The sequence below is a fragment of the Saimiri boliviensis genome, chromosome 2 (genome assembly GCF_048565385.1).
Source record: "Saimiri boliviensis isolate mSaiBol1 chromosome 2, mSaiBol1.pri, whole genome shotgun sequence".
NCBI classification, from domain to species: Eukaryota; Metazoa; Chordata; class Mammalia; order Primates; family Cebidae; genus Saimiri; species Saimiri boliviensis.
The window spans coordinates 12,934,071-12,947,280 of NC_133450.1; the positions used below are offsets into that span (position 1 = coordinate 12,934,071).

The 13,210-nt window shown below is 36.6% G+C and overlaps 1 protein-coding gene across 8 annotated transcripts in view; it reads left to right on the plus strand.

The window, feature by feature from the left end:
* Nucleotides 1–13,210, plus strand: part of DENND4A (DENN domain containing 4A) — a 138,411-nt gene that overhangs the window by 105,115 nt on the left and 20,086 nt on the right. For all 8 annotated transcript variants that reach the window (XM_039469196.2, XM_039469197.2, XM_074392788.1 and 5 more), the window contains 2 exons: nt 7,874–8,063; nt 12,783–12,877. In XM_039469196.2, the coding sequence (XP_039325130.2) occupies nt 7,874–8,063; nt 12,783–12,877 (285 nt within the window). The remainder of the gene's footprint in view (nt 1–7,873; nt 8,064–12,782; nt 12,878–13,210) is intronic.

The following is a 13,210-nucleotide window of genomic DNA, read 5'->3' on the forward strand; positions in this document are numbered from 1 at the left end:
AGATTGTGCCATTGAACTTCAGCTTGGGCAACAAGAGTGAAACTCCATCTCAAAAAAAATAATAAATTTGGAAGAAAATCTTTAAGACTTTGAATTAAGCCAAATTCTTAGATATGATACCAGAAACATAGTCTATAAAAGGAAAAATTGATAAGCTAGGCATTATCAAAATTCAAGAATTTTGTGCTGCAAAAATGAAAATGTAAGAAAATGAAAAGCCACATACTGGAGAAAAGATATGCAAATTCTATATCTCGTAAAGGACTTGAATCCATAATACACAAGCAACCCACACAGCTCAATAGTAAGATAAACAACCCAAGTAAAAAGGACGTAGAAGATCTAAATAGATACTTCACCAAAGAAGAGATGCGAATAGCTGAAAAGCACATGAAACATGCTCAACATCATTAGTTACTAGGTCTTAATTGCATTTGAAGCCACAGTGACATACCATTTCACACCCACTAGAAGAATAGCTATAATTAAAAAGACGATGAGTGGAGAGGATGTGGAAAAATGGGAATTCTCATATTTTTTTGGTGGGAATGTAAAATGGTACAGCCACTTTGGAAAACAATTTGGCAGCTTCTTTAAAAGCTAAGCATTAATTTAACATATAACCCAACAGTTTCACTCTAATAATCTACCCAAGAGAAATGAAAACATAACCTACACAAAGATTTGTATGTGAAAATTCTAACATTTTTTATAACAGCTAAAAAGTGGAAACAACCCAAATTTCCATCAACTGGAAAATAGGTAAAATGTGTTCTACAGTGGAAAATTATTGAGCAATACAAAAGAATGAAATACTGCTATATGCCTTTAAAAATTGATTAATCTTAAATACATGTTTATTTTAAGTGGATTAAGCCAGATTTAAAAGACCAAAAAATAGTGTGTGAATCCATGGATATGAAATGTCCAGGAAAGGCAAATCTGTAGACACAGTATATTAGTGGTTGCCTGGTGCTAGGAAGGCAATGGACATTAACTGTAAATGGGTATAAGGTATCTTACTGGGGAGGTAAAAATGTTCTAAAATTAGAAATGTTCTAAAACTTGGTAAATTTACTATACAGATTATTGAATTGTAGACCTAGTTTGAGTGAATGTTATGACATGAAAATTTTACCCCAATAAGGTGTGTGTTTTTTTAAAATCAAGCATGTTTTCTGACCACAATAGAATTCACTAAGAATAAGTAAGGATCAAGAAAAACGTGAACACACTTCCAAATAATTTGAATCAAAGGTAAAATCATAAAGGAAATTAGAATAATGTTTGACTGGAATGAACAAAAATACATAAAAATTTGTGGGATATAACTAAGAGGTGCTTAGAGGTTAACTTATAGCTTTAAATGCTATATTAGAAGTGATTTAAAATTAATGATTTGCGGTTCTACCTTAAACTAGAAAAAAAGAACAAAGTAAGCTCAAATTAAGTAGGAAGAAGGAAGTAATAAAGATGGAGCAGAAATCAGTAAAACAGAAAAGATGGAAAGAATATCAATAAAACCAAAAGCTGATTCTTGAAAATTCAACAACAAAATTGACACACTGCTGGCTAGACTAATCTAGAAAAAGAGAACACAATCACTAATATCAGATCCCACCTAAAGATTAAAATAATATTTTTAAAGCCTAGCATAGGCATGACTCATTTTATTGCACTTTGCTTTACTGCACTACACAGATGTCATGCTTTTTACAAATTGAAGGTTTGAGGCAACCCTGTATTGAGCAAGTCAATTGGTATCACTTTCCAATAGCACATGCTTGCTTCATGTGTCTGTGTCACATTTTGGTAATTCTTGCAATATTTCAGACTTTTTCATTATTATATCTGTTACGGTAACTTACGATCAGTGATCCTTGATGTTGTTATTGTAATAGTTTTGAGACACCATGAACTGTTCCCATATAAGATAGTAAACTTAATCGATAAATGTGTGATTTCTGACTGTCCACCAAATGGCCACTCTCTTGACTCTCTCACTGTCCTGAGGCCTTCCTATTCCTTGAGAAACAACAATACTGAAATTAGGCCAATTAATAACCCTACAAGTGGCCTCTAAGTGTTCACATAAAAGGAAGAGTCACACGTTTTTCACTTTAAATCAAAAGTTAAAAATTATTGAGCTTAGTGAGGAAGGCATGCCAAAAGCCAGGAAAGGCTGAAAGTGAGGTCTCCTTCACCAAACAGCCAAGTTGTAAATGCAAAGGGAAAGTTCTTGAAGGACAATTAAAAGTGAACATGAGTAATAAGACAGCAAAACAGTGTTACTGCCAAAAAGGAAAAAGTTTGAGTAGTCTGGATAGATAAATCAGCCACAGTTTTCCCTTAAGCCAAAGCCTAATCCAGAGCAAGGCCCTAACTCTCTTCATTTCCATGAAGTCTGAAAAAGCTGAGGAAGCTGCAGAAGAAAAGTTTGAAGCTAGCAGAGGTTGGTTCATGAAGTTTAAATAAAGAAGCTGTCTCTGTAACTTGAAAGTGCAGGATGAAGCAGCAATGGCTAATATAGAAGACAGTAGCTAATTATCCACAAGATCTATGTAAGGTCACTGATGAAGGTGGCTACACTAAATAACACATTTTCAGTGAGGATAAAACAGCTCTGTATTAGAAGAAGATGGCCATCTAGGACTTTGATGGCGAGATAGGAAAAGTCAGTGCCTGGCTTCAGAGGACAGGCTTACTTTCTTGTTAGGGGCTAGGATACCTGATGATGTTAAATTAAGCCAATGCTCATTTGCCATTCTGAAAATCCTAGAATTTGTTAAATCTACCCTGCTCTGTAAATGGAACAACAAAGCCTGGATGACAGCACATCTGTTTACAGCATGGTTTACTGAATATTTTAAGCCCATTGTTGAGACTTACTGCTCAGAAAAAAAAAGTATTTATTTCAAAATATTAATGTTCATTGACTATGTACCTAGTCACCTAAGAGCTCCAAAAGAAAAGTCAAGCAGTCATCAGGCTCAGTGGCTTATGCCTATAATCCCAACACTTTGGAAGGCTGAGGCAGGCAGATCCCTTGAGCTCAGGAATTTGAGACCAGCCTGGGCAACATGGCAGAACTCTGTCTGTACAAAAAATTAGCCGGATGTGGTGGCACACACCTGTGGTTCCAGCTACTCAGGAAGTGGAAATGAGAGAATCACTTGAATCTGGGAGGCAGAGGTTGCATTGGTCCAAGATCACTCTACTCCAGCCTGGTTGACAACAGAATGAGACCCATCTCAAAAAAAAAAAAGAACAGAGTCAAGGAGTCAAGTTGAATGATGAAAAAAGAAGTGTCAAGGAGAGTCATTGTTTTTGTGCTAGTATTTACTCTGCAGCCCATTGATCAGGAGTAATTTTTACTTTTAGCTTACTATTTAAGAAATACATTTCATAAAGTTATAGCCGCCATAGGTAGTGATTGCTGTGATGGATCTGGGCAAAGTAAATTGAAGCCTTCTGGAAAGGATTCTCTATTCTAGATGCTGTTTACAGCATTCATAATTCATAGGAGGAGATCAAAATAGCAACATTGACTGGAGTTTGGAAGAAGTAAATTCCAGTCCTCAAGGATGATTTTAAGGGGTTCAAGACTTCAGTGGAGGAATTAACTGCAGGTATGGTGAAAATAGCCACACACACAAAAAAAACCCCAAACTAGAAGTGGAGCCTTGAAGATGTGATTTAATTGCTGCAATCACATAATAAAACTTGAAGGGATGAGGAATTGCTTCTTATGGATGAGTGAAGAAAGTTGTCAAAGAGCATCACATTCTACAGAGAAATCTTTCTTGAAAACAAGAGTCAATGAATGCATCAAACTCATTGTTGTCCTCTTTTAAGAAATTACCACAGCCACTCAGCCTTCAGCAGCCACCACCCTAGTCAGTCAGCAGCCATCAGCATCCAGGCAAAACCCTCTACCAGCAAAAAGTTACCACTTGCTGAGGGTTCACATGATTGTTAGCAATTTTTAGTAATAAGGTACATTAAAATTTATATACATTTTGTAGACATACTGTTGTACAGTAGACTTCAGTGTAGTGTAAACAACTTTTATATGCACTGGGAAATAAGTTTGTGTGATTTGCTTTATTGCAACATTTGCTTTGTTGGGGTGGTCTGGAACTGAACCTGCCATGCCTCCAAGGTATGTCTGTGTAGTGCCATCATTGAAGGCACTAAATAGATAGTTATTGTTGCTCTACTCAATGAAATTTAGTGTCATTAATTTTTCTGTGTTATAAAGAATTTAATATCTCCCAATGTAAAATCATTCTATCATCTTCTCAAACATGCATAATCTATATGTTCAAAAAACTCAACTATTCGACTTATTTTTTACACTAATTCTCTTACGTATAAATAGCAACAAGACCTCTGATTCAGGATGTTAAAATAGATATCTGTATTCCTGCCTCCTCAAAATCCCATTAAAGTGACAGGAAAATAGGAGAATATAATAAATCAATCAAAACAATGAAAAAAGAAAAGTATGCCATCAGGAGATGAGAGATTTTCATACCATTCTGAAAATGAGAAAGCAGATGAAACTGAATTGATGGAAATGTCTAAATACAGAAAGTGTGGCCTCCAAAGTAGTCATAAGAGAGATCAGCTACTAAGAGGAGGACTGTTCTTAGTGAATGAAGCCCAGGTGAGCAGGCAGACGTATAAAGTTAAACAGCCAGGTAATTAAATTAAAAGACTACTTAAGGAATAGTTAGGTAGGCATTGTTTTTTCTCTTACAGGAGTAGTTGTGAAAATGGAATACTCCAGCTCACAAAGCTGTGAAATTTGTAAGTACTAAGAGTAAAGGAGAGATACCAAGGACAGCCATTGAGATAAGAAAGTAGGATTAAAAGTAATTCCAAAATTGTATAATTAGCCCAGATTTTTTTTTTTTTTAGGAAGCCCCACTCTACTTGAAATATACTGAAGTACCCACCAACCAAAGTAAAACCTTCCTTTGTTTAGTTGCCGTGTACGTTCTCTTCCTATTCCCTGTCCAAGCACTCTAAAGGGGGGCCTGCTTGCAGACATGCTCACATTCAGCTCTTCCATTCAAGGGAGAATCTGAGTTTAAGACCAGCCTGGGTAACATAGCAAAACCCCATCTCTTTACAAAAAAAAAAAAAAAAAAAAAGCAAGCCAGGTGTGGTGGTGCATGCCTATGGTTCCAGCTACTTGGAAAGCTGAGGTGAGAAGATTGCTTGAGCTCTGGAGGTGGAAGTTGCAGTAAGCCATGATTGTGCCACTGTCCCCTATCCTGGGTGACAGAGCAAAACCATACCTCAAAAAAAGTTTTTAATATTATAAAAAATAAAAAAAGATAGAACACTTAATTAAGTTGATAGAGTATCAAAAAAACTATAGTAAACACCATCCCTAACAGTGAAATACTATATTTATTTCTTTTAAAGTCAGGATCAAGGCAAGGAAGCATGCTAAACACCTGTGCCTCCCAATAGCATTCTGGATTCCAGTGATACCAGAAGGCAAGGAAAAGAAATGAGAGATAAAGGCTAGGCATGGTGGCTCATGCCTGTAATCCCAGTACTTTGGGAGGTGAGGCGGGTATATCACTTGAGTTTAGGAGTTCAAGACCAGCTGGGCAACATGGTGAAACCCTGTCTGTACTGAGAATACAGAAAGTTAGCCAGGCATGGTGGTGTGCGCTTGTAGTTCCAGCTACTTGGAAGGCTGAGGTGGGAGGATCACCTGAGCTTGGGAAATTGAGGCTGCAGTGAGCTGTGATCACATCACTGCACTCCAGCCTCGATTACAAGTCAAACTGTCTCCAAAAAAAAAAAAATTAAAATGTTGTAAAATAATTTAATAAAACTTGATATTCTCATAAATGAAGTTACCTACCACCACTGAAAAAACTGAACTGTTAGGTGGCTAGAAACAACAAAAACATTTGTAAAACAGCTTTCCTGGACATAATAATAGCCAGTTAGAAAAGTAATGAAAAATATGAGCTAATTCACCAGAGCACAAACATAAAATGTCTAGAAGTAAACATATCATCAAGTATATAATACATGAATAAAACTATAGTACTTTACTGAGGGACATAATTTACTGATGGATTGAACCTTGTAAGGGTATCAGTTTTTACCAAATCAGGGTAGTCTAATTAAAATACAAGGCAAACCAAATACCCGGTGACTAAAAAATACAAATCATAATTAGCTGCTTTAAAATTAATAGAAAAAATGCATGAGAATAATCAAGAACATTCTGAAAAAAGTATGAGGCCAGGTGCAGTAGCTCATGCCTATAATCCCAGCGTTTTGGGGAGTCTGAGGCAGGCACATCACTGAAGGTCAGGAGTTCAAGACCAGCCTGGCCAACATGGTAAAACCCTGTCTTCACTACAAATACAAAAATTAGCCAGGCTTGGTGGCAGGTACCTGTAATTGCAACTATTTGGGAGGCTGAGGCATGAGAACTGCTTGAACCCAGGAGGCAGAGGTTGCAGTGAGTCGAGACCGTGCCACTGCACTCAAGCCTGGGCTTCGGACCAAAATTCTGTCTTTTAAAAAAAAAGATAAAAGCTGCTCTCTAAAATACTAAAACTAACAAAACTAGTGCTAAAACTATAAAATAGTTTGCTAATCAATGAAAAACAGATAAATGGACCAGTGGAATGAAGAAAAGTCCAGAAATAAAACTGTATATTTATATAGGAGTTTGGGATATGAAAAAATAGCATTTAAGATCGGTGGGTAATGAGGATATTAAATAAATGTGTTGGTACACTTAGCTATCCACTTGAAAAAATTCCTGCCCTTCACTGAACAACAACAACAGCAACAAGAAATCCTAGATGGATTAGATATTTAAGTGCAAATTTTAAAAAGATTTTTTTCTCATTTGGGAGTGGCAAAAGATTTCCTTAGCAAGATCAGACCTTGGAACCCCTAAAGGATGAAAGTACTTTGCTACAAAAAAATGTTAAAGCCCAGCCAGGGATGGTGGCTCATGCCTGTAATCCCAGCACTTTGGGAGGCCAAGGCAGGTAGATCACTTGAGGTCAGGAGTAAAGGCTAGCCTGGCCAGCATGGCAAAATCCTGTCTCTAATAAAAATACAAAAGTTAGCCAGGCCTGGTGGCATGCACCTGTAATCCCAGCTACTCTAGAGGCTGAGATGGGAGGATTGCTTGAGCCTGGGAGGCAGAAGCTGCAGTGAGCTGAGATTGCCCACTGTACTCCAGCCTAGACTACAAAGTGAGAACCTTTTTTAAATTTTTTTTGCCCTATGTGACTAAAAATAACAAAATACGCACACACATGACTAGTAACATAGGTTGTATTATCTGGGCAGTGGAATTATAGGTATTAAAATTTTTTTTGCATAAAAATCTACAGCTACCAAAATTTCTCATGTACTTTTAATATAACCAAAAAAAAAAATTTTAACTTCAGTGTTCTCAAAAATGAAAATTAGAAATATATAGATCTTTGAAACCTGGGTTATTTTGGAAAAGAATAAAACATAGTTCTAGAGGTTTCATATTTGGGTGATACCTTCTCAGAGAGGGAAATTATCAATAAATGGAGATTAAAAGTCAATAAGTTTACGTTACTAGTTAGTATATACTTCACTGTAACTAAAAAATGATTTCTTAAAAATCGAACCACAGCAAAAAAAAAAAAAAAAAATTGAACCACAGCACATTTGTCCAAATTAGCATGCCTTTGTAAAACTGGTTGTTTTTTTCCTCTAGATGTTGTAATATTAGTTCAGCTGATCACCTGGGTAGTTAGGTGTTTTTCTCTGCTTTAGAAGTGACTTTTTAATTAATTACCTTTAAATGTACAAGAAATTAAGCTTATAATTATGTCCTTAGGATCAAAGTTCTGATCGTACCAGTCTTTCTTCAGTGGGAGCCCAGGATTCTGAATCTACCTCTTTAACAGATGAAGATGTCTGCCATGAGTTGGAAGGAGCTGCTGCTTCTCAAGAGACCAGTGCTACTTCAGGGACTAAGGGAATTGATCTCAGCCAAATAAGCCTGGAAAGTTCCGCCTCCTTGGAAGGTTTGTCCAAACAGTTCTGTCATACTGCATTTGATCTGTAGTTTCGTTTGAATCCTGACACTTTCGCTATTTTCTTTATGATTTAATCTTGTTTTTTAATTTTTATAGTTCCAAAGTCAAAACAATAAAACCAAGGCACTTTCACAAAAGTGTAACTTTCATCCCCACTCCCTCATTCTGTTTTCTTCCTATCCCTAGAAGCAACCATTTTTATTCATTTTTGATTTATCCTTCCATTGTTGTTTTTTTAAGAATATAAATATAGGTATATACTTTTTTTTTTTGTTCTTACTTCCCTGTCTTCTTACTCAAAGGTAACATACTGTCAATACTTTCCTGCCCATTGCTTTTGTCACTTAATATACTCTGAAGACCATTCCATATCATCACATAGCAATGTTCCCCATTCATTTTTTTCAGCTACATAGTACAAAACTATAGTTATACGTCATGTGTGGATGTATAATAATTTATTTTAGCAACTTCCCTAACATTAAGTTTCCAGTTTTTCTAATGCCATAATGCATATATGTTATATTTTTACCAGTGTGTCTTTGGAAGATACTTCAGAATTCTTCCTTGAAGTGATATTGCCAAGTTCCCTTCCTCAGGCTATTTTGCATTCCCACTGCCAGTATATGAGAATACCTATTTCCCCACAGTCTTGTCAACAAAATATGTTGGCACACTTGGATTTTTACCATCTGATAGGTGAGGAATATATTTCAGTTTAGTTTTCATTTCTATTTCTCTTATAAATGAAGTTGAAAATCTGTTTAAGGACCATTTGCATTTCCTTTTCTATGGACTCTGCCTGCATTTTAATTGTTGGTCCTTTTTTTAAAAAAAAAATGTTTTTAGCAGCTTTTTTTTATATTGGGGAGTTAATCCTTTGTTACTTATATAAGTTGCAAGTAGTTTAAGTTTGTTTTTTGGGGGTGGTTTTTTTTTGGCATATGTAAGTTTTAAATTGTATATAATCAAATTTATCAGCCTTTCCCCTTACTGCTTCTGGATTGTGAGTTGCTAGAAAAGGTTTTTCTTTCCTTAAGGTATAAAATAATCCACTAGTAGTTTCTTTTGACACTTGTCTGGTTTCCTTTATAACATTTTCTGAGGTCAGCAGACTTTTTCTGTAAAGCATTATGTAGTAAATATTTTAGGTTTTGCAGGCCACATACACCTCTATCACATATATATTTTTTTAACAACTTTTTTAAATGTAAAAGACACTCGTAGCTCAGGGCAATACAAATAAAGATTTTACCTATGATTTAGATATTTGATCTATATGAAGTTATTCTGAAAAAAAATAAAATAAAAAAATAAATTTATTCTGGTTAATGGTATGAAGAATGGATTTAATAGAATATTGGTTTTTCAGTTGTATCTTTGGTCTTTTAAAGAGCTTTTATTATGGAAATTTTCAAACATACATAACAGTATAATGAACCCCTATGTATCCATCACCCAACTTCAATAACTATCAACAAATAACCAGTCTTACTTTATCTGTTCATCTTTATCCTCTGCTGCCAGTGTTTTCACCTTCCTCAATTAGTTATTTTAAGCAAATCTCAGACAATGTATAATTTTATTCATAAACACTTCAATATGTATCTCCAAAGTAAAAGACTTGTTATCTATTTTAAACTATTTATTAAAGTGTAACATATAATGTGTCCTTTTTTTTTTTTTTAAGATAGGGTCTCATGCTGTTGCTCAGGCTGGAGTGCAGTGGCACAGTCACAGCTCACTGCAACTGTGATCTCCCATGCTCTAGCCTCAGCATCCCAAGTAGATGGGACTACAGGTGTACACTAGCACACCCGGTTAATTTTTTTGTAGAGACAACATCTTACTATGTTGTACAGGCTGGTTCCAAACTCCTGAGCTCAAGTGATTCTCCCAAGTTAGCCTCCCAAAGTGCTGGGATTACAGGCATGAGCTACCACCACACCTAGCTGTACTTTTATGAATGTAAATGCATTTTACAAATTGAGCACACCTGTGTAACCAGAGTTCAGCTCAAGAAACAGCATTCATAGTATCTAGAACCCTCTCTCATGCCCATGTCTAGTCACTTCTTTCTTTACAGGTAAACATTATCTTAACTTCTGACACCATAGATTCACTTGGCCATTTTTGAATGTTTTATGGGCTCATATTGTATGTATCTTTTGTGAAGTACTTGTTTTTTAAAAACATAATCATAATCAAACTTTTAAGTGATATTTATCATATATATCAAATATTTAGTTTCAGATTTTCATGGTTATGAAGCTCATTTTGTAGGTGATTTATTCAAACTGGGATCCATACAGAGTCAGCATTTGCATTTGACTCTTACGTCTGTTAACTCTTTTTTGTTGTTATTCCCCTTCCTCTCCCTCTTTTTTCTTCTTGCTGTATATTTATGAAGAAATTAGGTGATTAACTCTACTTCCTTCTTTTCTAACATACAAGAACAGTTTGTTGTCTAAGCAAATAACACTAAACTTACAGCCTGATTCACGTTTATTAAAGTGAATATTTATTCTATACTGTAGATCAGTTAGATGCAAAAGGTAGGCTGCTCCAGTAAATGATTATCTTAGTCAAGGCTAACAGAAGGTATTGGGGGCCGGGCGCGGTGGCTCAAGCCTGTAATCCCAGCACTTTGGGAGGCCGAGGCAGGTGGATCAGGAGGTCAAGAGATCGAAACCATCCTGGTCAACAAGGTGAAACCCCGTCTCGACTAAAAATACAAAAAGTTAGCTGGGCATGGTGGTGCGTGCCTGTAATCCCAGCTACTCAGGAGGCTGAGATAGGAGAATTGCCTGAACCCAGGAGGCGGACGTTGCGGTGAGCCGAGATCGCGCCATTGCACTCCAGCCTGGGTAACGAGCGAAACTCCATCTCAAAAAAAAAAAGAAGATATTGGGAAGCAATTTTGAACTAGCTGTAGCAGAGGGATTACAGAAGGTTTTTGGGAAGAAGCAGCAAGGGAAGAACTGCATTTATACCAGTGCTAAGCATCTTAAAGGATGGTGTGAGATTTCAGCTCGTTCTCTGCCTCTCTAGGGTGTCTTTGCGTGGTAGGGACTAGAACTAGTGGTAGTTCTGGACTTTTTGTTTCCTCCTTGTTATTTATTTGCTGAAGCAATCGAGTCATTAGTCTGGATCATGCAGATTGCATCCCTGTGGTGTTGTTTAACATGTTTAACTTTCCCCTCTTACTTGTGGACGGGTAGTTTTTACACCATTAGTTTTTTTTGACCTTTGTTTATTATTATTTTGAGACGGTCTTGCTCTGTCATTCAGGCTGGAGTGCAGTGGCACAGTCACAGCTCACTGCAGCTTCTACCTCCTGGATTCAGATGATCCTCCCACTTCAGCTTCCCAGGTAGCTGCAACTACAGGCACACAGTACCATGCCTGGCTAATTTTTTTGTAGTTTTTGTAGACAGGGTGTTTCACCATGTTGCCCAGGCTGGTCTGAAACTCCCAGGCTCAAGTGATCCACTTGCTTCAGCCTCCCAAAGTGCTGGGATTATAGGGATGGGCCACCATGCCTGGCCTTTTGATCTTTTTTTAAAAAATTAATTAATTTTTAAAGATGGGGTTTCACCATGTTGGCCAGGCCGGTCTCAAACTCCTGATCTCAGGTGATCTGCCCACCTTGGCCTCCCAAAGTGCTAGGATTACAGGTGTGAGCCCCCATACCCAGCCTTGATCTTTATCTTTATAAAAATACCAGTACACATTCATAAAATTTAGTAATGACAGAGAAAAAAATGTGTTGGGGAGGTATAATACAGATCACCTCCAGTTTTACTGACAAGATACAGTCACTGTCAACTGATTTGACCACAAAACTTTCCTTACTTTTGCATTATTGTTTTAATATCTATACTAATATCCTATTGTTCTTAAGAATATAATTGGGAATTATTCTCTAGTATTTAAGAGCAAAGAGCAAGATTACTATACCCTTTTTTTTTTTTTTTTGGAGATAGGATCTCATTCTGCTGCCCACACTCTCATTGTAACCTCAAATTTCTGGACTCAAGCTGTCTTCCTACCTCAGTCTTCCAAGTAGCTGTGACTGTAAGCACAAACCACCACACCCAGCTAATTTTTATTTTTATTTTTTTGTAGAGACAAGGTCTCACTATGTTGCCGAGACTGGTCTCGAATTCCTGGCCTGAAGCAATCCTCCCACTTTAGCCTTCCAATGTGTTGGGATTACAGGCGTAAGCCACCACACCCAGCTATGCTAGTTCTTAAAAGACCCTTATAAAGAGAGAATTGCCACTAAATCTTTTCATGATTAGAAATAAAAATGAGCTATTTATTTCTTTTTAGACCTTGGAACTAAATACTTTCCTGTATTTTAAACATGAAAAAATAGAAACAACGCATTAGTAATTACTAATGACTAGAAGCTTTCTAATCTGTACACACAAAGTGCTTAATAAGTCAGTAATGAGAGAACACAGCTAAGATGTGGGGAATGTGGGGATAAGTAGAATTAGAGCACATTTCCTTAGGTTTGTGCTAAAAGTGCATGCACTGAAAAAATCTTGTTCGTTATTTATTTGTTTTTCCTAATTACTTTTAATATTTTGACTAGAATAGGTTAACATTTTATCCGAGTACTTATGGAAGTGAAAGATTCTTATATTCTTTCTCATTAATTTTAATGGTTTTTGTTCTTTGTTTTTCACTTCTGAACAGGATCCCTGTCGAAGTTTGCCTTACCTGGGAAATCAGAAGTGACATCTTCTTTCAACACGAGTAATACAAATATCTTCCAGAACTATGCAATGGAGGTACACTTTCGTGTCAAAGAGAATCTTCATATACTGTTTTGCAAAATTCACATTTCTTAAGTATTGCAGGTAGAGTAATAAAAGTTAAATACATAGGCCTGGCATGGTGACTCACATCTTTAATCCCAGCACTTTGGGAAGCCAACGCACGTGGATCACCTGAGGTCAGGAGTTTGAGGCCAGCCTAGTCAGTATGGTGAAACCACATCTGTACTAAAAATACAAAAATGACCCAGGCATGGTGGTGGGGGCCTGTAATCCCAGCTACTTAGGAGGTTGAGGCAGGAGAATCACTTAAACCTGGTGGGCAGAGATTTCATTGAGCCAAGATCA